The sequence below is a fragment of the Schistocerca serialis genome, chromosome 6, assembly GCF_023864345.2.
Source record: "Schistocerca serialis cubense isolate TAMUIC-IGC-003099 chromosome 6, iqSchSeri2.2, whole genome shotgun sequence".
Classification (NCBI taxonomy): Eukaryota; Metazoa; Arthropoda; class Insecta; order Orthoptera; family Acrididae; genus Schistocerca; species Schistocerca serialis.
In genome coordinates this window covers 92,125,058-92,151,382 of record NC_064643.1, presented here as the reverse complement: position 1 = coordinate 92,151,382, position 26,325 = coordinate 92,125,058, and the positions used below count along the sequence as shown (strand labels likewise).

Sequence of the window (26,325 nt, the reverse complement as noted above, 5' to 3'; positions counted from 1 at the left end):
CGCTCTGCTAATCCCGTGCTCTCTTTGATGAATGCAAAATTTATTCCACAAATGCCGCTCAAGTTTAGTCGCCATATAACAGATGCAACACGTAATGAAAAAGCACCGAGAATAGAATTTGAAAGTACACGTTGCACACAATGGTTTTTAAAAAGCGTTCGATATAGCTAGAAGGCAGTTCTTTCTGACAATTGCTTTTTGACACACATTCACATCTCGGACACCCGCGGAAGGTCTTAAATGCACGATGTGTCTCGTAGTCAAGTAAAATGACAAAGAACAGTAGAACAGGCTTTCGTAGTCATGGAAAATTGAAGTTTCAGTGATGCGCATAACGTTATTGCTTGAGGTTAGACAACTTGGCGGGTACGTGGGAACACTCACATGTGCTGTTCTAACAAGCTTACTATCTGGAAGGGGGGAGGGACGCCCCCCACCCCTCCACCACAAGAGTCTTCACCCGAAGGACGTTTTGCACTATAGAAGCAAAAACATATAGCCTACTTGAGTCGAGCAAGTGATATGGGCACGGGAGTGTTGGTAAACTGTGAGAGATAGAGAACCTGTTAACTAAAAACTCGTCCACAAACGCATTCATGGCCAGTAATGGACTGACGCATCACCTTCAACTTCAGCGGGCGGAAAATACTGCGCTACAAGCATGAAGGTAACTCTTACAAACAGTTTATTTGCTTTTGGCCTATGAGTATTTAAAATCTCACCAGTTATAGTGGCAGACTGAAATGAATCCCAGTGATGTTTATATTCCGCTTCGGTATTTACATGATTTTCCTTACAGTTGTCTCCAGGCGAATCGAATGCACTATTTATGCGTAGTGCCATTCCTGAAAGTCTGAAGCATGTTATTCTGTATCAAATACCCTGGAATAGACACATCATTCATGACCATCATTGCACTATTCTAATATGTCGTACAGCTGGTCAACTTTGTGACTGAGGTATTATAGTTTGTGAAAACAGTGTGCTGCAGGTTTTTGATTATAAACTATGTAACTCGGGTTAACATGCAACCGATAACTCAGCTGCAGTGCGTTGTTGCATAGTTTCACCATTAATGATGGAAGTTACTTGACATAGCCAGAAAGCCCTTTTGTTTTTAGGTGGAAAACTTTGTTTGGATGGATTTCTTAGAAGTTTTCTTCTGCTTCCAGTAACCTTGACAGCTGACTGAATGAAGTTATACGTTCAGATCATTCTGTATAAGAGCTAACTTTTCCTAAAATCTTCTTCGCCCACTTACTTTTGTAAGAAAGAGAAAGTATTGTTTCATCCTATAACTTTGTTTCTACATATAACAACCAGTTGTTCAGAATACAGTATTGAATGTCACCACTCTTTTTTTCACGTACCTCTAAACTTCTAAGTAGGGATCTAATAATCTGATTTAATTATCTTACTTAGAGCATATTGTGTTACACTGTCAGTTGAGTCAACTGAACAGATACTTAAATAAGTGTGTGACAGTTTTGTGTAATTGTATTGCTTAATGAAGTTTAAGTTTTTTTTTTCATTCTTATTTTGCTTCAATAAGAACAATAACCCAGTTCTTTGTATTTTAAGAAAGTTTGAAAACAAAAAATCACGGAACAAACTTTGTGACAGATGTTTTTCTGTGTACATATGAAACAAAACTCATAAAACTGGGTAAATCAGTAAAATGGTACAGCTGTGCGCCATTAAGAAACACTAGGTCAGTTACATCTTTGCGAGAGATAAATTTAAATCTAGTTTCCCAGCATTAGATTTCATGAGACAACGTTGTTAACTGGGGAGATAGCTTCGTGACTATTACCATCTTATATTCTGAGTACCCCACTGCGCGCAGAAATTTTATTGCTATCAAAATTATACGACAAACGTTATAAAATTCGATATATATGGAAACTGAATGTCACGGTATGTATTTCTATAAGGTTATAGTGCAAAAACTGCCAAAAATGTCACACAGTTTCCCAGTTTTAAGGTATTTATTTAGTCGTTTAGCCACACAAAAACGCACATATATATCAGAAATCACAAAACACATAATATAGACAATATAGTGATGCTGTCGGACTCTGAGATAATTCTTTAAATTTGTATGCAGAAATTCAGGAACACTTACGTTTTGACTGGTGTAATTCATTTGCAACATACTTTTATGAACACGGGGTAGTTTACGAACAGTTCTCTCAGTATTAACTGTGGTAAGTCCTGACAACATAGATAGGTGTACAGGGTGACAGATGACGGATACAAATTACTTCCGGAAAGTAAGGTTCGATCGGTCGCGAAATGGAAAATTCGCTAAAGCTTTGCGCAGATGTGTTGGGCAGTGTCTCTAGTATCCCCGTCGATCGGTTCGAGTCACTCTTTTCAGTTTTGAGTCAACAGTGAGCACGTAAAGATGCGCAGGGAATAGCGTCTCCCGCCAAGTATGAGGGCCTGGTTTGAGATTTCGCCTGTGTGATGCAGCCCACATAACACAACTGTCGAGCAGTTCCTTCCTCACACCAATTCTCGGCCGCACACTGCAGGGGCAATGAAGACGCTCTTGCAGCGTTCCCGATGAGAAGTGCTTGATCATCAACAATACAGTCCGTAATTGGCTACCGCTGAGTCACATCTCTGCTCACAAGAACGGCTGGCTATGAAGACAAAATTTTTCCACAGACAACGAGCTGCAGACAAGTGCAGGTAACTGGCCGAAAGCACAGGCGGCTGCTTTCTATGACTAGGGTACTGGAAAGTTGATACAACACTACGACAACACTCCAAGTTGAAGCGGCAACTATGTGGAGAAGTAGGTGGAAGGTATACCTAACTGTTGCAAATAAAACGTTTCTGGTTTTCACTGTGGTTTCCATTTCGCGACCGATCGGGACTTACTTTCTGGACAACCCTCGTATCTCAGTAACTCAAGGAAGTATTCTGCAGGACCCTAGATACGAATCTCCAAAATATCTGAGAGGCAGGGGTCCTCTACCTACAACTTACATCGAAACTTGCAAGTCGTGCATTTTCTTACAAAACAGTCGTGGACGAATACTCTTAGTCGAACAGACATTTAACTAGATATAAGTGCTACTTGTTTTGAAACAAATAACCTGACAAAACGATCAGGAAACCTTAAAAACTCGAAACCCAATGTTTTTGTTTCTGGGTCATCAGTCTACTGACTGTTTTCATGACTTCTTCTCCTGTGCCAACCTCTTCCTCTCGAAGTAAGATTGGTACACAATAGTCCTCGTTTATTTGTTGTATATATTCCAATTTCTGTCTCCCCATACAGACTTTGGCCTCCATGGCTCTCTCTAGTACCGGAACCTGTACAGAAAATTTGAATAGAGATCAACATAAGCATCATTTCCGCCCTTTTAACTGCTCATGAAAACAACACATTGCATTTTGTACTGCCATACATCGAGAACTACAGAGGTGGTGGTGGTCCAGATTGCTGTACACACTGGTATCTCTAATACCAAGTAGCACGTCCTCTTGCATTGATGCATGCCTGTTTCCGACGTGGAATACTATCCACAAGTTCATCAAGGCACTGTTGGTCCAGAATGTCCCACTCCTCAACTTCGATTCATCGTATATCCTTCAGAGTGCTTGGTGGGTCATCTCGTTCATAAACAGCCATTTTCAATCTATCACAGGCATGTTCGATAGGGTTCATGTCTGGAGTACGTGCTGGCCACTCTAGTCGAGTGATGTCGTTATCCTGAAGGAAGTCATTCACAAGTTGTGCACGATGGGGGCGCGAATTGTCGTCCATGAAGACGAATGCCTCGCCAATATGCTGCCGTTATGGTTGCACTATAGGTCGGAGGATGCCATTCACGTATCGTACAACCGTTACGGCGCCTTCCCTGACCACTAGCGGCGTACGTCGGCCCCACATAATGCCACCCTAAAACAGCAGAGAACATCCACCTTGCTGCAATCGCTGGACAGTTTGTATAAGGTGTTCAGCCTGGTTGGGTCGCCTCCAAACACGTCTCCGACAATTGTCTCGTGGAAGGCATATGCTACACTCATCGGTGAAGAGAACGTGATGCCAACCCTTAGCACTCCATTCGGCATGTGTTGGGCCCATCTATACCTCGCTTCATGGTGTCGTGGTTGCAAAGATAGACCTCGCCATGGACGTCGGGAGTGAAGCTGCGCATCATGCAACCTATTGCGCACAGTCTGAGTCCTAACACGACGTTCTGTGGCTGCAAAAAGAGCATTATTCGACATGGTGGCGTTGTTGTCAGGGTTCCTCCGAGCCATAATCCGTAGGTAGTTGTTAGCCACTGCAGTAGCCCTTGGATGGCTTGAGTGATGCATGTCATCGACAGCTCCAGTCTCTCTGTACCTCCTCTATGTCCGAAAAACATCGCTTTGGTTCACTCGCAAATACCTGAATACTTCTCTTGATGAGAGCCCTTCCTGGCACAAAGTAACAATGCGGACGCGATCGAGCCGCGGTATTGGCCGTCTAGGCATTGTTGAACTACCTACAATACGAGCGGTGTACATCCTTCCTGGTGGAATGACTGAAACTGATTGACTGTCAGACCCCCTCCGTCTAATAGGCGCTGCTCATGCATGGTTGTTTGCAACTCTGAGCGGGTTTAGTGACATATCTGAATAGTCAAACGTACTGCGTCTGTGATACAATATCCACAGGCAACGTCTATCTTCAGTTCTGGGAACTGGGGTCATGCAAAACTTTTTTTATGGGTGTATATCGGTATAAAGGATGTTGAAGATACACTGTTGAAGTCAATGTTTACTTTAGAGGGCCTGTCTACGAAATACAACACGAACGTAGCTACAGAAACGATTTGAATCGCGGCATTCAAAGGGAAAGAGCCAGTAAGGTGTATGATTTTAGTCAGTAGACAGATTCTTGAGCAACTGCGCCTGGCGACGTGTCCTCCGACATAAATTTTCCTTCTCATTATAGTAACTACGTCATCCTGCCCTTCAATCTCGTATGTGATCTGTACATTTATTTTCATGCTTCTACTAGTTCAACGGGAAATCACCACCGCTTTGTTAAAAACCATTAGTTTTTAAGGGTTTAAGCCCCAAAATTTCTGTGTATCACTGCTGGAAGGCAAAACAGGCAAGACTCGCTCATAAAAAATTTTCCGTTTGAGATGCATTAAAATTTTCAGTTTGCAAACTCCAATAAGATAACTGAAAGCGCTATGGACAATTTTGTTTCTTGTATTTTTTTCTGCACATTAAATGGTTTTCTTTGATTAAATTAAACTCAAGTATCTTTACTGCATGGTTGCTGTTATTTTTTGTGAATATCATCAGAATGTTCATAAGTTTGTATCATTTCAGTGCCCTGCGTAGCCGATTTCTTGTGACGTAGCAACAGTTCCAGGGTTTAATATTTGTTGAGAATTGCCCTCAGAAGGTATTCTGTAAACCATTTTGCACGTTGTAACGGTTCACCTAAGACTAACATTAGTACGTAATATTACTCCTCATTTAAATAACTAACGATAAGAAAGTGCATAAAAGAATACTGCTGAGCGACCAGCTGAAGCTACAAGTGGGGTATCTGTTATGTGTTGATGTCTGTAAAAATGTGATCTAGAAAGATACTTTGTATGACACCATGCAAAAAATATGTAATTACGTTAAGTACCATCAGTCATGCACTCATATTCCTGATCGACTGAAATAAATTATTTGTATTGCTCCAGACCAAACTCTTCTTCCAGTTAAGAGTGAGTTGAAGTCATTAAAAAAGATTAAAGATGGGCGGGAAAAATATGGCGCATTGTGTGTTTTGGTGGAAGAATATATAGGCACTAGGTTACAGCGTTTACCCTCCTCATCACTCACAGCTTCTAATCAGCTGATGACAATAAGGAGTATAATTTACAGAGTGCCAATTTTACTTTGTTGTGGGACAAATAATTATCAACTGTACATAATATATACGCTTTAGAAGTGATAGAATCTCTTAGACACTTAGAAATTAAGGTGCCACATACTGGGAAGAACATTAAAACAGATTCATATCATTTGTAGACAATTGTGCCTTTAAGGTATTTAACACTAGGCCCCTATTCTCACCAGAGCCAAAGACTTCAATAGTTGTCAGAAGGACTCATGATCAGCAGTGTGCCACACTGGCGACTTTCCTGCCAGGTCCTCACTGTCAGCTGACTGATTTTAGGGAGACTTTAGAATTTTTGTGGGTTAATGGAGGCGTGGTGATTTCAACCTCTACTTGCACTTGCGAAGCTGTGGGTGCTGCTCCATTCATCTTGGCCTGGGATGTGGTGTGGTTCAGCTCATCCCTTACAACTTCTATTGTTATGGTTGGCGCATCTAGCAAAGACAGTATCGCATATCTACATGGATATCTGCGGTTGGGGAGGAGGGGGGGGGGGGAGGGGGGCAGCCTTCTTGGTAATGTTGGCAGCATGGAGGCTGCGTTTGAACAACATATTGTGATCACAGCACATATCCACCAAACTGCATGTAGGCCTCAATACTGTTGCTAAATGAATATAACTCAAATTTTTGAGTCTATCTAATACACAAATGCACAGTCAGTTTTTATTTAGTTCTGATACTGGAAATTAATATTGTATATCAGTTTGGCCATGTCCATCCACATGTCCTTTACAGCACATGATCCAACAGTATTATAAATGAACAGAGTTCCTAACATATATGGTTTGTGTTTGATGTGCCCCATTCTATTACTGCTTAAGAAATCCTACACAGAATATCTTAGACATCTACACCTGCTATTTTCATGATCCCATACCTGACCCCTTGTGAACTTCTTCATTTACCCATACATCTACCTTATAAAGAGTGTCAATTCAGTGAACATTGATTAGCTAAAGTCAAAAGGAATTGTTATACGACAGTCCACTGTATATGAGGTTACTGTCTAAGTCATTATCCATTACAACCTATAAATTCATTAAATAAATGTCTTACTGATTGAACTAGGGGAACACATATCTGATGAGTCACGTTAATTAGAACCTAATGTATTTAAACAAAATAACCTATGGGTAAGAGAGATATGATGATAAAAAGTGGTTTAACATTACGTAAGTTGATTACATATGACACAGTGGGCGAAAGACATATTGCTGCTTGTTTAAAGTAATTTGAAGGAAGGTTTCCTACACAGAGGACTGAAGTAAAGAAAATCAGAATTATTACTAAGAGTTCAACCTGCTGAATGAGATTTTAAATACAAAAATAATTTTGAAATCTTATATAAGTTCCCAATATCACTTAAAATTAAGATTTGAGTTCTAGTGAGTATATTGGACTGAATTAATATGGACACATAATGCATGGAGAAATCCAGATCAGCAGGTAGGTAAATAAATGGAAATGAGCATATGGCATCGTCGGCTGAAATTCCCCTACACAGGGAAGTTCGGTCTCAAAGTGCAAGTCTTATTTCATTCGACGCCACATTGGACGACTTGCAGGCCAGTGATGAGGATGAAAGGATGATGAGGACAACGCAACATCACGTCCACGACCGAAGAAAATCTCCAACCCGGCTGGGAATCGAACCCGGGCACACTTGCATGGGATGCGAGCACGTTACCACCCAGCTAAGCAGGCAGACACCAGGCAGGTGTTTGAAGGCAACGAAGACAACAGAGCCAACAAACCAATAATTGATTGCTTACTTTGTGGTATTCATAGTTAACATAATACACATATCCACGGTCTTCTGAATGAAGAATGCATACTCAAAACCCTAGAAATGATTGCATGAGTGGCAGTCAGAGATGCATTTGAGATGGGTTAACAGGACCAGTGAGTATATTACCTCAATGGGACAAGCTGAAGAAGAATACATGGACCAAAGAAGATGAAGGAGTCTGAATGATGAAGATTAAACCCGACTATGGTTTGTGTGGCCAACATAGTAAGTAAGTACTGAGCCAACAAGCATGTATGATGATTGTAAACGTAACTTTCATAAACATATAATCTATAATGAATACTCAGATGAAGATTTGAGCTTTGAACACTGTAGGTGTCAAGGAAGTTTGACTGTTAGTGGAGATATTAAATTATGTACTGATTTTCAACAGAACTGTAGTAAGCATAGGAGAATTATCGAGTATATGACGGAAATTTTAAGTTATGAATACATGTTACATAGGTTATCATATTAGATACTGTCTGTGGAGAGAGGGAAGTTTGTCAGCAGCAAACGTCGTGATGTATCAGGCGTTTGTATTACGAAGAGGCACTGTAGTTACTAGTAAGAAGTGTATTATTTAATGAAAAGGAAAATCTTAAATGCATAAGGAGCATTTATTGTCCTTTTCTCAAGGTGGTTGTTCCAAGATTCCAGGCTGAGCATATCATGAATCATAGCGAGTGTGAAGAGCCTCAGATGAACGTCATAGAACTGGGAAAAAACTTCTGTTTATTTCATAGCTATAGGGTAAAAAAAAAGTATTTATTTACGATTTATTTAGTTATAAAACAGCTTTACCTAGCCATTTATATGTTGTATGATTGAAAAGAATGTGAGTAAAAGAATACGAATATTTACTGAATTGTAAGAAGTGTTATGAAGTCTTTTGTTGTTTTTGGCTACTGCTGCAAAAAGTTTTGTTGTATAACAGAATATTTGGCTATGTGCAACAGAACATACACTTAAATCCAAACAAATTTCTCAAAAGTGCAATTGTGCAACTGTGTAATATATCTAGCAATCACTTTATTAGGGTCACATAGTAAATGATTATCACATAAGATAAATACTGTACTGATATATGAGGCCTCCCCTCCCAGGTGCCAGTAGAGTACCAGAGTACCTTCAGCTGCTATCATCTATCCAGAATCCTCCTCGTTGCAGGTATATGTACAGCTTGTCTTAGTCATGGCGTGCTTGGCGGTGGATACCAGCCGCGCAGCCCGCATCCTGGCGCCGTTCCACTTCCCTGGCGGCAGTCACTTCAACACGCTGGGCCGGCTGGTGCGAGAGTTGGCCGCCAGAGGCCACCACCTGACCGTCGTGAGCCACACCCCACTGGAGGTCGCGCTGACCAACTACACCAACGTCAACATCAGGGGGTCCGCTGCACTTAACACAGACATGTTCAGTTTCGAGCAGCTTTCCTCCTCAATCAAGAAAGACATTGGTCTACTCGATGTGGGCGTCATAAAAGAATTTGTTTCACCCTTATACAGCAAATATCTTAAAAATTGTGACGCCGTATATGAACATCCCGCCGTTAAAGACCTTATTAGAAGCATAAGGTACCTATCAATAATTGATTGCTTACTTTGTGGTATTCATAGTTAACGTAATACGCATATACCAGGTCTTCTGAATGAAAAATGCAGATTCAAAACCCTAGAAATGATTGCATGAGCGGCAGTCAGAAAGCTTTAATTATCGCCTCCAAAAAGGCAAATTGTAAGCTTGATGTTCGGTGATTGTGTTAGCCTTCCTCTACAGCAGGCTGTTCCAGCTCGTCGGCTCCGCTGTGAGCCGCGGATCGCTCCTTGCTCCAGGGAGCCCTGACGCTCACTGTGACCAGTCAAGTGGGCCGGCACGCCGGCACGTGGCACGGCTGGCTGAGGCAGGCGGCAAGGCAAGCGTTTTGATGTGCCACCCACGTCTTACAAGATCGACAACCTCATACTCTTAGCTGCTAAGGCGTGGTGACATGCTACACCAGGAAATAAATAAGAAACATCTCTTTTACAAGAAATTGCATACTAATTTTATTGGGCCTCTGTAGCTTGACATTTTATTTTCATTAGAAGAGCGGAAATATCAGGCGTCAAAGTGTACCCAGCGTTAATGCGGAGGATGGCCTTCATTGTTGCATGCTGAAGAAACGATCGTTCATTACTTTTTACTCTTTTCATTGCTGAGAAAAGCTGCTCACAACAATACGTATACCCAGACATGCACATGATCTGAATGGCATTGTTGTGAAGTTTGGGAAATGTTTTTTGCTGTAATGAACGATACCATCCTGACAAATCCAGTGTGTTGTAGTACCTCTCTTTCAACAAAGTTGAATTTTGCAAATCCGTTATCTCCAATTGAAGTGATGGTGACAAGTCAGTGGGGGAAACTGACAAAAGGAGTGTTGAACACCTTAAGTTCCATTTCCATACCAGTGAGGTCTCGGAATCGTGTTTCAAACGACGTGATGAGCTCCTTTAACTTTGCTTGGTAATCGCCGAAAGTAGTAGCTTCAGGTAGTTTTAAAGAAGCAAGACGATTGAAGAACGTTAAATGTCCATTACTCATCTGCCTCTCAAATAAAAGTAACTTTTCCATGAACGCTTTGATCTGGTCGTGCTTGTCAACGATTAGCTGCCCTTTGCCCTGCAGTGACACATTAAAATTAATCAGATGCATAGTTATATCAGCTAGGAACGCCAGGTCTGATATCCAATTTATGTCTTTCAGACAACGCGTTTCTTCCCCTTTCATTTCGAGAAAAAGGGATATTTCCTCACGAATGGCAAAGAAAACATCAAGAACTTTTCCCCGACTCAGCCAACGAACTGTACTTTGGCAAGGTATATCCCCATACTCCGCTTCCATAACTTTCAGGAATCCTTTGAATTGGCGATGATACATACCGTGACGCCGCACAAAATTCACACACTTCACGACATCTTTCATTACGCCACCTAGCTCTACTGTTTCAGCACACAGTGCCTCTTGGTGAATAAAACAATGAAGAGTCAAAATGTCTTTCCCGAATTCGTCCCTGAGTTTATGTTTCATACGAGAGGCAAAACCTTGGTGACGCCCGATCATTTGTGGTGCACCGTCTGTCACTACAGAATGGAGCTTATTGCACGGCAAATTCATATTGTCCACTGATTCACAAACAGCTTCAAAAATGTCACGTCCTGTTGCGGTGGTAGCACATCCAAGAGTTCTTCAGTTATTTGCAGCTCCACGTCGACACCTCGCACAAAGAGTGCAAGTTGAGCACAGTCCGATATGTCGCTGCTTTCGTCAAGTGCTAGCGAAAATGCAACGAAGCTCTCCGCTTTTTTCCTGAGCTGTGTCTCTAAATCCGCTGCCGTGTCCAGCATTCGACGAGACATTTTTTGCTTCGACAGGCAAACCCCTTCAATTGCCTGCACCTCCATTGGAATAAAACATTCTGCTACTGCTACCATGCACGATTTTACGAGTGGTCCCACCGAAAATGGTTTGCCACTTGTCGCAATGATGTGAGAGACCCTGTAGCTTGCTCGAATTGCAGATTCAGTAGTGTTTTCTCCGCTTTCATTCACCTGAAAACTATAAACGCATTACAGAACACGAACTATGTTGCATGTTTGATACCCTCCGTATTACGAAACCGTTTTTAAACTTACGTCTCCTGGTACGTCGTTCTTAAGCCTGGCTACCAGTTCTCTGCGTGCAACGCCTTCTACCTGATCGTAGTGCGCTGCGTGAAGACGTGTATAATGTCGTTGTATATTGTACCTTTCGCAAAATTAAATACTTTATGACATACAAGACATTGCAGACGCCGATCCCTCTCAATGAATAGAAAGGTATCCTCCAATACAGGTACAGGGCTCCCGCGGCTAGTCGTGGCTGTCATTGAACACGGATTATTGCGTCAGTTGCGGCTGCATGCGGCCAGGCAGCAGTGAGTTCGCTTTCCCCCTCCACGCGGGCTCCGAGCTGCCGCAGTAAGCGCTCCGGAGCGCTCCGGCGTCCTGGAGCTCGGTTGGAACAGCCTGCTCTACAGATTCATATCTTAATGCAACTTATTTTTCTAAGTGATTTTAGATGTTCAAGAAAGTTCCACCTCGAAAATCACCTTGTTGTCGTTCTGAAATTGCATGTCATCGATCCGAGAAAAAGGAATTAGTCACTGAATGCCACGCTAGAACAATAAGATGGGGAGGGAGGGATGCAAATTGGATAACCCAAAGGAGCAACATGTGTTACCGTGTCCCATGCTGAAAACTGATCCATGACTGCCTCTCATTATTTCCACTATCGCCTCGATTGTGATACGCTGGTCTTCGAGAACCATGGCCTATATGTCTCTTGAGATTCCCGATTGCGTAAAGAGAGATACTATTGTCAGTTCTTTCTTCATCATTCAAACTTATTGACCTAGGGTCGGGATACCAGATAGCAAAAATATGGTTCAAATGGCTCTGAGCACTATGGGACTCAACTTCTGAGGTCATTAGTCCCCTAGAACTTAGAACTAGTTAAACCTAACAAACCTAAGGACATCACACACATCCATTCCCGAGGCAGGTCTCGCTGTTCCAGACTGAAGCGCCTAGAACCGCACGGCCACTTAGGCCGGCCCGGATAGCAGCAGGTCGATGTATCAGTATATCGAAATCTGTTACAAGACATTTTTAATTTATATAATTTATATCGAGGTGATATTTTGTGGAAATATAATTCCGTATTATTATTATTATTATTATTAATATAATCGGGGCCGGCCGCGGTGGTCTAGCGGTTCTAGGCGCTCAGTCCGGAGCCGCGCGACTGCTACGGTCGCAGGTTCGAATCCTGCCTCGGGCATGGATGTGTGTGATGTCCTTAGGTTAGTTAGGTTTAAGTGGTTATAAGTTCTAGGAGACTGATGAACACAGATGTAAAGCCCCATAGTGCTCAGAGCCATTTGAACCATTTTTGAATATAATCGGGAAATAGTGACGTATTTTCAACGTAAGAACGGTACCTACAGGTTTTTTGCTTTGTAGTTTTTGGAGAAATTTTGACTGCTGTCAGTTGTATATTTTTGTAACCTTTTTACAATTGAAAATGAGGATGGTAGAAATGTTTGAATTGTAATATTCGAAACATCTTTTGTTCGCGTTGTCCGTTGTGTGATTGTATTAGTGATTCTGCAGTCTGAAGACAAAAAAGAAAGTAAATGGTTCTCAAAAGTGATGTGAAGAAGCATTTCACACCAAATCACTTCTACTCATAGAGGTGAATCAAAGGTAGAAACGTCAACAATTTAATTGTTTTTAAGTTATTTAGAATATAATTATTGGAACTGATAATTTTTCCATTTATGTTATCTATGTTTTGGATGATTTTGATTATCTACTTTCTTTGTCAATTTTTTCTTGTGATTTTTTATACGTAAAATCATGTCCAATGAAATTTGGTTTTCCATAATTTCAATAACTTGTATAGCCCACTCCTTTACAGTTTCAAATAGCACAGCAAACAAACTTTACGATTTGGATTTAAAAACAAAATTTTTTTCACCCACATTTCGATATATTTCATTCAATTAATAATCGATAGCGATGTTACGTACGCTTTACCGTGTTACATCGAATATCAATATTTATCTTTCGATGTTTATCGAAATTCTGACCACACTTGAAAAGCTGCTCCACCTAACCACTGTGACCTTCGATGGATCATTGTTGTGCAGTAACTCCTCCTCAAACGCAGGAAATGGGGAGCCCCGCGGTATTTCCAATTAGCCAATGCCCGCGTCGTATTTCTTCGAAAGCGTGATACGTTACAGTGGTGGGAGGGATTCATTGTTTACCATGACTGCAGACACATAACCGTAAGTTTAGAGGCGATAACTGATGCTTAATAACGATAGCTATATTTCACACTTAAATTACATTGCTTTGATTTGTCACAATTTAAAATCTCTGAAGATTTGAGGAGAGTCACTTTAAGACGTCGCTTAGTAGGAGTCAAGAACGAAGGTGGTCAAGTTTAGGTCAATTCTGCGCATCCACGACACGCATGCTCCAAACCCGACTGGCCCTCAGTACTGTCCTGAGATCTTTGCTGTGAATGTCGAAGCCACAGCGGGCATTAAACGCTATCGTAGCTAGTTATTTAGTTAATTTTTATTCCATTTTTTGGGAATTGTCATCGCTGATAATGGTGGAAAGCGAAAACTTCTACACAAGCAAGCGAGAGACACAATTTACACGATCGACATAACTTTTGTCGAGGTGATATTCTGTGGCAATATAATTGCATATCATTGGAGTGAAGCACCAATATGGGCGCTAGAGGTGGGCCAAATAGTTATTTTGGAGTAACCGTTATAACGGTTATAGTTTTTTTAATAACCGTTATTTTTAACGGTTGTAAATAACTGCCAGTTATTATTGACTACCGAATGCTCCAGACAGTGTTACAGTAAAATAATGAAGTACGGAAACCATCAGTTTAGCTATCAGTATAGCTATAACTGCGTGCTGTGCAAAGTGTCAGGAATGTCACATGAATCGTGCCATGATCTTAGCTAGTTAACCGTCCAGTACACTTCAGTTGATGTTTGGATGGTTATTGGTGTTTGTAGGTAGCGTACGTAGGTTATCGGTCGCTGTTATTATCATCGCAGCTGCAGCAGAAAGTACACGGAACTTCATCACAGTGCTGTTTAGGTGAAATGTTAAAAACGTACTTTTTTAAGTATGAACTAACACGTAAGCTGAAACTGTTGGTAAAATTCGAAGCTTAATTTCTTGTGCTGTTCACTTAATAGAACAAGTGTACGGCATAGTATTGTAACACAAATATATACGTCACGTGACGTGTGAGTACGCTAATTTAGGTTTTATGTGAGATTTGAAAAACTGCTCGATTTCTTCAGTCACCGTGAGGATCCTAATTTTTTTATGGGAGAATGACTAAATTACATTTGTCCAAGCCTTCAATTTGTTGTGTATCTCTTACGTTGTACGCAGAATTCCACTGGATGATTGGTGGCGTTGACCTCGTAAGGGTAACAGATTTAAACGTCTCAGACGCCATTACGATACCCTTTTTACTGTGTTGATCTAATTCAGGTTTGGGTATTCAGACTGTAAGAGTCTGAATTAATAATATTGATGCTGGGAATACAGATTTGCATTAAGCTTTCAGAAATTTCGCAATAACAAAATTTCCTGTCTTGAGGAATACTTTTCCTGCCGATTCCATGTTTTGCTTTCTTATCCCTACTGTCATACATATGAGGCAATAATAAACACGTCATCTGTCAAAGCCAACTGCCTGATTTGGCTCTGTTTTTTTTATTGTTTTTAATTTTAATATCGTGATAGTTAACTGTCTGAATATGTACAGGACTAATTCATGAAGGAGACAGGTGAGCACTTATAAAAGAAGGGCTAAGTTTTGCACAAAACGGAAGTTCGACACAGCAATGAGTGCACCTGACACAGAGTTTAATTGTTGCTTCACATAAAAGAAAATGAACTGAGCTCTTTGAAAACGAAAGAAATACATATTCAAAAACGTAGTATACATAAGTACTAGTAGGCCTAATATAAATAAATCTATACTTTTATTTAAATACCACTGCCAAAGTATCTGACCTGAATGTTGTAAGCATACCTGTATTCATTCCGAATATGACCGCCGCGCTGGGTAGCCGTGCGGTCTAGGGCGCCTTGCCACGGTTCGCGCAGTTTCCCCTGTCGGAGGTTCGAGTCCTCCCTCGGGCATGGGTGTGTTCGTTGTCCTTGGCGTAAATTAGTTTAAGTTAGATTAAGTAATGTGTAAGCATAGAAATCACCACAAATTTCCAAATACGCCTCCATCAAATGGTTAATTTACCATACATGTGCCTGAAGAGTAAATATTCAATTCTAAAATTTTCTTGTATGAATTTGATGTACTCAATATTACGCAGAAAATCTTTCAAAGTCATTGGCCAAAAATTAAACTAATAATAGTCCTTTTGTAATGGATGTGTAAAAATTGAGAAAACTCATTTTCCTCTTAGTAAAGCACAAAGCTATATTCCGCCAAACTGCACAAGTTTTTTGTACTAAAATTGATAAGATACACTTTAATGAGATTGATTAAATACAGCACCGGTACTTTTTCATCATAATGGGGTAATTAAGCATTAGGGATATGGTACACTTTGAGAGTATACTCAACTATTTTCCAATTTTAGGTCGCCTACAATATTCAAATATTTCAGTGTAAAATCCTAAAAAATATTAACATGTTGGATACTCTTTACAAAATTTCGTAGCTTTCCATGTTTAAGACTATTGCTAGTACCACTAGCCTAGTGGCAACAACACAGAGAAAAACAAGAAACGAAAACCAGTACTCTATAACGCAACCAGAGGCCGGAAAGAAAGTGACACCTGTTCCAGAACTACAAGAAATGAAGAGAATGGAATCCCGTTATTTGTCATCTCTCTGGAATCCCAGATGTTATGCGGTTATCTCCGTAGCAATACGACTACTTTGTTCACTCCGCTAACAACCCTCCTTGGAAATATGACTAGTTCTACGACCTTTAACTGGAGTCAGGGACACAGTTGCTGACTCCCAGGTTAACTGTAGTGGTAGCCCTCAGACTGCCAGAGAACAAGAACTGCGAGTCAATAAAATAAATGCCAGAGAAATATGCCGACCTCTGTCAGTTATTCCCATAGTCGCTCGAATTCCTTATGGTAACTATTTCTGCTATCCGCCCAAACTAAATTGACACACACAGCAGTGACTCAAGGGAACGACGGTACATGTGCATTGCCTTTTAGGTCTCTCCTATCAGACACCGCTCTGACATTATTCACTTTATTTAATTGTTTGTGCTGAGAGTAGTGAGAGCGCACGAAATAGTACACAGTTCTATCAACAGATGGCGCGCATCTATTTCCATGAAGTATAGAACAGCTTCCAAATAGTCTATCCCTCTCCATCGTAGTCAGATCTCAGATGAGTTGATGCGGAAGCGTAGTGCGATCTTCGGTAAACAGATGGCGCGAGGCACTGTTGGCAGTTATTGAAATAACTGCTAGTGCCAGACGAGCGTTTATCACAGTAACTGCTACTTCTCAATAGCCGGTTATTTCTATCAGTTACTTCATTTTTGCCACCTCTAATAGGGATACCACAACCGTCGCTTGGATCTGACAACAATGCAACCCCCACCTGTGCCTCGAGCTGTGTGAACCGAGATCGTTCGTGAATCGGACTGTGTTTCAAATTCCATTTCTGGTTCACAAGGAGTAACCATTTGACGCAGGTACCAATGAGCCTATAGTTCCGACCTCTCCCTGTTCTTTACCAAAATAATTGTCTTACTACAAACTTCGTCTATGTATAATGAAATTGATCTTCGACAGGTGTGGCGAGAAGCAGTTCGACATGGTGATAGTGCACGCTTTGTTGGTCAACTGCTTCGACCCTATTGCGCACCTCCTCGGTGGGGTGCCACTCGTTGCTGTGTCAACTAGTTTGATGACGCCTTGGTGCAGCGACAGGGTTGCCAACCCTCACAATCCTGCCTACGTCGGCACCTACTTCCTCTCCTACGAAACTGGCAACATGGGTTTCTACGAACGCTTTCTCAACACCTTTTATCATCTTTTTATGAAACTTGTAAGTATGGGCATGTTAGAACTTGCACATTTCTGTGCCAATTTTGTACAGTGTATTCCTACAGGATGTAAATTTTCTGATACTTCCCTAAATCACTTCAGGCGAATGATCAGACACTTTAATGTAATAAGACTGCACTGATTTACAATTATTGCAAAATGTTAGTTACAATATCATCCTGTGGTGTGCGTACTGTAAGACCTTCAGATTATTTGACTTGTCGCTCTAACAAAGTAGGTGAGTGTCAGAAATATGTCTCGTGGTCTTATCGTGGCGAGTATCTTCTGCCGTTAGGTCAGACGATAGAAATGCCACTTGTGCGCTTAGAGTAGCAGATTGACGGTGACCAACTTGATTAATTTTCACACACATTTATTAAAATAATAAAAAGCATAGATATTACGTAACTTGATTCTGGATGCTGTTTACAATTGACAATCTGAAGTTCCTTTGGTCTTGGTACATTAATCTTATTCTCACATATCTCTGATACTTGACAAAGTGTCTATTCATTTATCTTCATGGCTATGTACAGGAATATGGTAATCTTATTAGGCGCAGACTGAAACTTGACTATAGACTGGTACAGACAAATGCACACTAGTGCAGACTAAGGCAGACTGACTAACCGGAGGTCTGTACACTCGTTATAATACCTCGCGCGTTCAGGTATCGCTGCGCGAATGTGATCCGCGAGGAGAAAAGGTTCTACGTTAACATCAATGTCATTGGCTGCGTTACATATTAATACGCGGATCGGCGGAAGCAGAATTTGGTCCGTCTCTAAGACAGCGCCATCTCGTAGTGCGGAGATGGACGAGCGCTGCGCCTGCGCTGTTGTGCTTAGCGGGACACGCTCTATTGGGAAAGTTGTGTACGCGCTGACTACGCGGAACTATGTACACAACACATCCCTAATGAGATCTTTGTCAACTATATGTAAAATCTTAAATTTCTTTAGGCCTTCGAGTAGCATCGAACTGACACTAGAATTCAACGTCTTTTTATAGTGGGCGGATCAGCATCAAAAACGTCGCGTGCCCTCCTTCCGTGTTACAACGTTTCGTACGTAGCGTAGGTTACTACCACCCATTTGCATGAACAGAAACTTTAAACGGTATCTAGTACCTTTTAACTCCTGCCATTGACTCGCACATGTTTACTGTATCTCATCTGTTCATACTTCATCCGCTTTTCTCCCCTCCAAGTTGCTAATACGTCTTTGGTTGCATGGGTGTACTGCCTTCCTTGATGTGTGAGTCACGACAGTATAAACTTTACCTCTCTTTGGTCGCATCGTTCCTCCTCGCTGAACTTCTGGAACCGGTCCGCATTCACATTCCAGCTCCAAGGTGACAGAGTATTTTCCGCAAGGCTGATTCACTTGGTTAATTTTTTGTTGTTTCTCATTGTTGTTAAGAGGTATTAAGAATTGTTCACCCGCATTTTTTTCTAAAATTCGTTAAACCGAACAACGAGACGAAGCCCGCATGTTAAGTTGGGAATGACCAGGGGCCCATAGAAACAGAGGACAGTGAGAGAGGGATTTCAATGTGCATCGATACTTCTAGGGCTGAACGTTACTCTGAAGTTGCTATATTTATGTCGCAGCTTTTTGTCCACCTAATCTTCAGGCTGAAAGATCAATTAGTTTGGTTCTGGGATCATGATAATCTTTGACCAGCATATGTATAGTTTTCAGAACTGCGATGTCCCCTGTGAAATAACTGGATATATTACAATATGTTGGCACTTGAGTATGGCTGTAAGGACGAAACTGGTAAATGGTAAGCAATTAAATAAATAAGGGTACAGAAGACCTGAAGTGGAACGTTACAATGTCTCTCAACGAATATACGGCTGTTCCACCTCACATGAGGAATATTATATTCAGTTATAATATTATAGGTGTATATCGAATAATCCGCCTGAGATCCATTCGACAAGCAGTTTCCATGAGTTTACCTTGTCTTCATGTGTGTTACAATGACGTTTACCCCAGGTTTAAATTACGAAATTAATGTTCTTCTAGAGCATTTCGTTGTATCCATCAATCTCTGGATATCACTGTTTACATCTGCATCTACATCAATACGCCGTAGGCCAATGACGGTATGTGGCGGAGAGTACTTCTGGCACCACTATCTGATCCCCTCTTCACTGTTTCACTCGCGAATGGCGTGTGGGATGAATGACTGTCGGTAAGCCTCAGCATTAGGTTCAATTTCTCGAATTATCATGTCGTGGTCATTTTACGAGATGTGTGGGTGGAAGTAATATGTTGTCCAGCTCTTCCCGTGAAGTACTCTCTCGAAGTTTCAATAGTAAACCTCTCCATGATGCCTGTTGTAGCGCCTGCCACTGGAACATGCCGAGCACCTCTGTAACGCTCTCGCCCCGACCAAGCAATCCCGTGACGAAACGCGTCGCTCTTCGTTGGATCTTCTCTATCTCTTCTGTCAGTCCTACCTGGTAGGGATCCCAGATAATGAACAATAGTCAAGAATCGGTCGAACAAGTGCGTCGTAAGACACTTCTTTCGTGAGTGGGTTAGATTTCCGTAAGATAAATCTCAGTCTGGCAACAACTTTTCGTGCTATTTTCTATAAGTGGCCATTCCGCTTAAGGCCCCTCTAAATAGATACTTATATATGTATATATATTTTACGGTATATACTATTTCCAGCAATTTGTCATGAAATGGTTCAAATGGCTCTGAGCATTATGGGACTAAAATTTGGGCAGTTTACTTATGTGAAATTGAAATAACAGTAAAATAATTTTACATCTCAGACCGGATTTTCTAATCAGATCATTTCATTCTAAGTCTCCAATTCATATTTTTCACTCTTGATCTGATTTGATCCATTATAAATGGTTCTGAAAGCCTGCGACTGTGAAAACAATAGGTTTGTTTATGAATAACTCATCTGCCACCAGTCACGATTTACTTTATTTTATTTTTCACACGACGCGTTTCGGGAAATGATTCCCATTTTCAAGTGCGTTTTTTGTGTTTGTTATGTCATTCCTATGTGATGTTGTCGATGTGTCAGTTCTGCTTCATTTCGTTGACTTTACTACAATATTTAAGAAAACACGCGATTTTTGGTTGGTTAAAGATCTTTTTGTGAAGTTAGTGGCGAAATTTAGAAGAATTTGTACTTACAGTTTCCCTGTGGTCCATTTGTGCAGAGTCTGACACACACTAAACATCACACACAACTTGTTGCACACTTTTAAACATCGAAAACATTTTACATTAAAAAACAGTTCCATTGATGTTCCTACAAGTAGTCAACAGAGATGACATTATTGGCCGTCCACAGAGTATAATATGCTTTTGTACAGAGGATATTTACCTTAAAAATTTGTATCATAATTTACTTATGTCTATTTTACAATTGTGCCTACTTCTATGTGTTACTATTTTTATTTAAGAAACTATCGAAACATCTGAAGGAATTCACTGATCCACTTTCAAGTTTTTAGTGTAATATTTTACATTCATATTTTCTGTAATGTGATTATATCTCCAGTTCTTCTAGCGAATACATTTTATGACCTTTATTTAGTCCGTGGAGTACTTTGACAGATTGCTCTATTTTTCCAAATGGGTGTCCTGTATTATGTACATGTTATGGCTGATGTAGTGTGTCTGTTGTGTGTGTAGGCTTTTATGTGCTCTGTGTACCTGGTGTTGAAATGTCGGCCTGTTTGTCCTGGGTAAACATGGAGCATTCCTGGCGTGTGATCTCGTATATTCCAGAGTCTGAGTATGGATCATGCTTACACTTTATATTGTGTATTAGTTTTTGTTGTAGTTTATTTGAGTAGAAAACCCAATTTTTACTTTGTGATTTTTGAAATTATTTGCAGTCTTCTGTAATACATTGTCAATGTATGGGATATTAGATATACATTTGCAGCTTGTACCTCGGACTTTCTTCGCTGTGTCTAGGGTTGTGTCAACTATGGAAGCATTGTACCCATTGGCAACTGCAATCTTTTTCACTGTGTTTATTTCTTGTTGCATGTTTTCTTGGTTCAATGGTATTTTAGTTGCCCTATGTAACATTGACCTGTATGCTGCCTGTTTATGGATATTTGGGTGACACGAGGTTGCAGGGATTGTGGTGTCAGTCGTTGTGTTTTTCCTATGAATTTTGACTGTGCATTTAGGCCCAGAGAATTGATGCTTTTATTTTGCTCGTTTTCCACTGTAAATTGGAATTCATCATGTAGATTACTGATGTAATTTAGAATGTCTGTAATGTCTTTGGTGTTCCCTTTCACTAACAGTAGTGTGTCACCTACATATCTCCCACAAAATTCAATTTTCTTTAGGCAAGGTTCTTGGCTGTTAAATAATTTTTGTTCTAATCGATTTATGTATATGTCAGGTATGGTACCAGATATACATGATCCCTTTGCTAGGCCACCTGGTTGTTTATATATGTTGCCGTTAAAAGTGAAGTAATTGTAACTCAGGGTTAGCTGAAGGAGTTCCATAAATTCAACAATTTACACATATCTGAAAGAACATATCTAAAACAACTAACAAAAAGCTTTCAAATAAAGATGAATGTAATGATGAGTAACAGAAATGAGATCAACAATAAATGCAACATCAAAACTGGAACTAGAAGAAGTGAAGGAATTCTGTTTCCTTGAAAGCAAAATGACAAATAAAAGACAAAGCAAGGGAAATACAATATACACACTAACACTGACAAAGACGGGATTCCTGGCCCAGAGAAGTCTGCTAATATCAAACATCAGGCTCAGTAAGAAGAACGTTAGGAACACTGCACAGTTTGCTAATGAATAAAAGAGTGTGGGGAAACTGGAAGAGAATCAAAGTGTTCGAGATGTGTTACAGAAGGATGCTGAAAATTAGATAGAGTGGTAGGATAAGGAATGGGGAAGTTCTCTGCAGAGTCGGTGAGGAGTGGAACAGACGGGTCAGAATGATAGGACTTCTGTTAAGATCTTATGGAATAACTTGTATTCCACTAGAGGAAGTTCTGCAGTGTAAAAATTGTATGGGCAAGTAGAGAGTGGTGTAAACCCCATTAATAATTGAGCACGTAGGGTGCAGATGCTACTCTGAGATGGTGGTGGAATAAGAGAAGAATTTTTGTTGAGCCCCATCGAGCTCGTCAGAAAATCGATGACTCCAAAAAATGGCTATCGACAAATATGATTTGTTGCACGTGCAATTTCAACTAATTGTATTTACTGATCAAACGTAGTGTATATTGTTTATATCATCAGTACGTTCGTTTGCACCGACTTTTGCACTCTTAAGTCCCTCCACTGTTAAAGAAAACGTCTGCGTGAAAATTACGAAACACAGAGGAAAATGTCACACATCAGTGGGCAGAGCATCGTAGTACGCGTTGTGACATAGCAGCAGTTTGCAACACTAAGTAGCCAGGCATGTCAGAACATGTAGACCACCGACCGGTCATCGGGGCCTGTTAACGCGACCGCTTCTGGGACCCGGGTGTCTGGCGACCCCACATCAAATCCACCCGGCAGGTCGGTGTGCTGGCCAGTCTGCATGTGGTTTTTAGGAAATTTACCCACATGCCTCTACGTTAATACCGAGCTGCCTCAGATACACGCCACGCAAACAGTTAGAACATACTTTCTCACATTTGCACAAGGAATTTACTCAGTACGCAGACAAACTGTGAAGGGGGGGGGGGGGGCGACTAACAGGAGACTAATTTATCTTAGCTTAAAACACTTACACTGAAGCATCGCATCCGTTAGCACCTGCGGATAGGCAACCCATTGAACAGATTTATAAACTGGGCTGCTGTTGCGTCCACCCATGCAGTTTGTCAACGACGACAATTAACTGCACGCAATTACAGACATTCGCCGTAATGTTATTTAAAAACTTGCAGATACGCTCTGTCCGCGGAGATGTTATTTTGTTATACGTCTCATATTCGCGCATCCGCTTTCTGCAACACTGGAGGTACTTTGGAATGACCCTGAAAATTTGATAGTGACATTTGGTCGAAATTGTAATTGAAAGAAATACATTTTGTTAACAATCATATGTGCAAATGACGATGTTCAATGTTCAAAATTTGCACAGGAGTCTCATATTCTAAAAGATACAGTACAAGTCATAACGAGAAAAGAATTGTAAACGTATGTCCAGAAACAAATACTTGTCGATATATAATCCATTCTCTCCTATCGTAGCTGGGAGGCGCTCAGTGAAGTTATCACTCTTCTCCATTTTTTTCTCTGCCGACAGCATGACACGAATATATAAATCATATACATTGTGTTTCAGCTGCACTTACCGACGTCGTTTTATGACACCCACAATTATATCTGGTCTTCATAAGCCATAAATTGTAAACGTCTCGCGTGATTTATGAAAAACAGATATAACATTGCTTTTTGCATAAAACGACATTGGCAGGGGCAGGTGAACTACTCTTTATAAACGAAAATGACAATATAAGTGGTTTGAACAATCATTTAAGACTATTTTACAGTGTCAAGATAAGTATAATAGCTAGGACACCTACGCATACGGCTACTGACGTAATAGAGGATAAGAAAGAACTCGACTGAGATTTGGAAACATACACCTGGAGAATACACTGTTCACGCAGCCACAGTTGGCATACACACTTGGCTTTCCTCGTGTATGATGAAGCACATTGGAACACACCTGTGGCTGTAGCTTGTGCATCTTTTAGATGGGTGTGGCATACACCTTTGAGTTTGAATATCCTCATAGCGCAAAATGTAGGACATTAAGTTGACGTGAACATGGATGTCATGCTACTGGACAACCTCGGACAATCCACGGCTCATTAAATCTTGTGTTACGTAAGGTCCTACGAGCCGTGGAAAACCGAGGGTGCCCCGCCCTACATAATTCCCATCCGCTGTTGACATAAGAGTTTTCTTAGTATCGTACCGCGTGATAAAGTGAAAACTCATCCGGATAACCCGACGTTTCAGCGCCGGTTACAACAGCGTTCTTCAGAAGGCCCCTGTACCAGTGGCCAAAACGGTGGTTTCTCCAGTATAGCTTTTACATTACGACGCTGTGCGGTACTGAGAAAACTTTTATGTCAACTGGCTTTGGCTGCGAAAGCCCAAGCAATTACAACATCCGCTGTGTTTCTAGAAGAGTGCAGCTCTCGAATAGCAAAAGAGATTTGCCATGAAGATAACGGTGACAGACAGATCCAGTTCATTGCGTGGTATTGCGTCTGGCCCTATAAGTATGACATCTATTATTCCTACCCTGTTCACCAGATAATATTGCATATTCTCACATGTGTTTGTTCTGGTAATTTATTATCCCACTCTGTATGAATCCTGCCTCAACTCTAAGTAACCTCTAAGCTGTGAACTACGGTTTGCCACCTCTCCGTCTGAGAACGAATTGTCAGAAATGGAATCTGGCAGGGTAGTCTCGCCGCCTGAGGTACTGTACACGATGTATGTGACGAGAATAACGTCCCGGCTCGACCATAACTGTGTGATGAGGATCATAGTCGACTCGTCGCATCACGCGCTCCTCCACATCCGGCGAGGTCTGCCGTCATCTCTTGTCCTTGTGAAAAATCATCCTTTTTTGTATGTGGCTGGAGCAACCAGCGAAAATTTATTTTTCAGATAAAAGAAGCGTTCAAGCTTTTGTTCAGTCTATGTGACACAGGCCTGTTAACTAACGCAGTTACCAAAACACTATCAGAGCATCATGTCTGCAATTTACTGCGTAGAACAATAGCATTCTATTTCACTGTTCACGCTCAAGCACTTTCCTCCAAATCACAAATATTGATCTGATGTCACAACAAACTCAAAACGATGCGTACTATATAGGTGATGTAGGAGACGGTTGTGGTTCAAATGGCTCTGAGCACTATGGGACTCAACATCTTAGGTCATAAGTCCCCTAGAACTTAGAACTACTTAAACCTAACTAACCTAAGGACATCACACACACCCATGCCCGAGGCAGGATTCGAACCTGCGACCGTAGCAGTCCCGCGGTTCCGGACTGCAGCGCCAGAACCGCTAGACCACGAGACGGTTGTGTATGGTATCTCTAAGGAGTGCACAAAACTGGGCTAACTACAGAGGGAAACACAACTAATAAGAAATGGGTTATGAATGTCAGAGAAAGACACCTCATATCATTGAGTACTGACCTTTTTCGACACAAGGAAAAGGCTCATATTTCAAGAAGTATTTTTTCTGGGAGTATGTTCAGGGCACATTTTTCTACATTAGATCAGTACTATCTTCTGCAATAGCGCGTCACGTCCTTTCAAAAACCCGTGTGTAAATGCTGTTGGTCTACTATTCATCAAATTTTTCAAAGACGCAGTAATTCGGGTTACAGTATGTGAAACTTAAATATGCATGGCCGGAGGGTAATTTGTGGCTCTCCTCTAGTTGAATGCGCGTCTAGTGATTTAACAATGTCGTCACCATGATTAAGATCTCTACCACTTGTAATCGAACCGTCAATTAGCACGTCCAGAGTCTTCACAGCAATGCGTGTTGGCGACCACACACCACCTCGGTGGCAGCTGGAAAGTGTAGGCAGGATAACAACAAACGAAAACTGGCGGGTTTAAGTCCATAAATATCAGACATACAGATAACAGATTTCTTCATCAGGAATGTGCAACCGTTGTGTGTGTGGGCGAAAGCAGTGCGTGAGCTACGTATTCTGTCATCAAAGTGTTCTTTGACACTCTCAAATATGTATAATTTTTTTAAATATCTCTGATCTACAAAAATATTTTTTTTATTTCTATTTTTGATACATAACATTGTGATGCTTCCTGTACTTAGAACGCTGAATGTTCCTCGTTCCATCTGGCATAATTTAAAAGTAACTAAAATTTCGATTCGTCATTATATTTCTCAAATATTTCAAG

At 40.9% G+C, this 26,325-nt stretch overlaps 1 protein-coding gene across 1 annotated transcript in view; it reads left to right on the top strand.

The window, feature by feature from the left end:
* Positions 1 to 555: 555 nt before the first annotated feature.
* LOC126484202 (UDP-glucosyltransferase 2-like) overlaps positions 556 to 26,325 on the top strand; it is a 60,183-nt gene continuing 34,413 nt past the window's right edge. Inside the window, exons 1-3 of the mRNA XM_050107614.1 lie at positions 556 to 667; positions 8,879 to 9,282; positions 17,128 to 17,383. Coding sequence (XP_049963571.1) covers positions 662 to 667; positions 8,879 to 9,282; positions 17,128 to 17,383 — 666 coding nt within the window. The 5' untranslated portion in view covers positions 556 to 661. The remainder of the gene's footprint in view (positions 668 to 8,878; positions 9,283 to 17,127; positions 17,384 to 26,325) is intronic.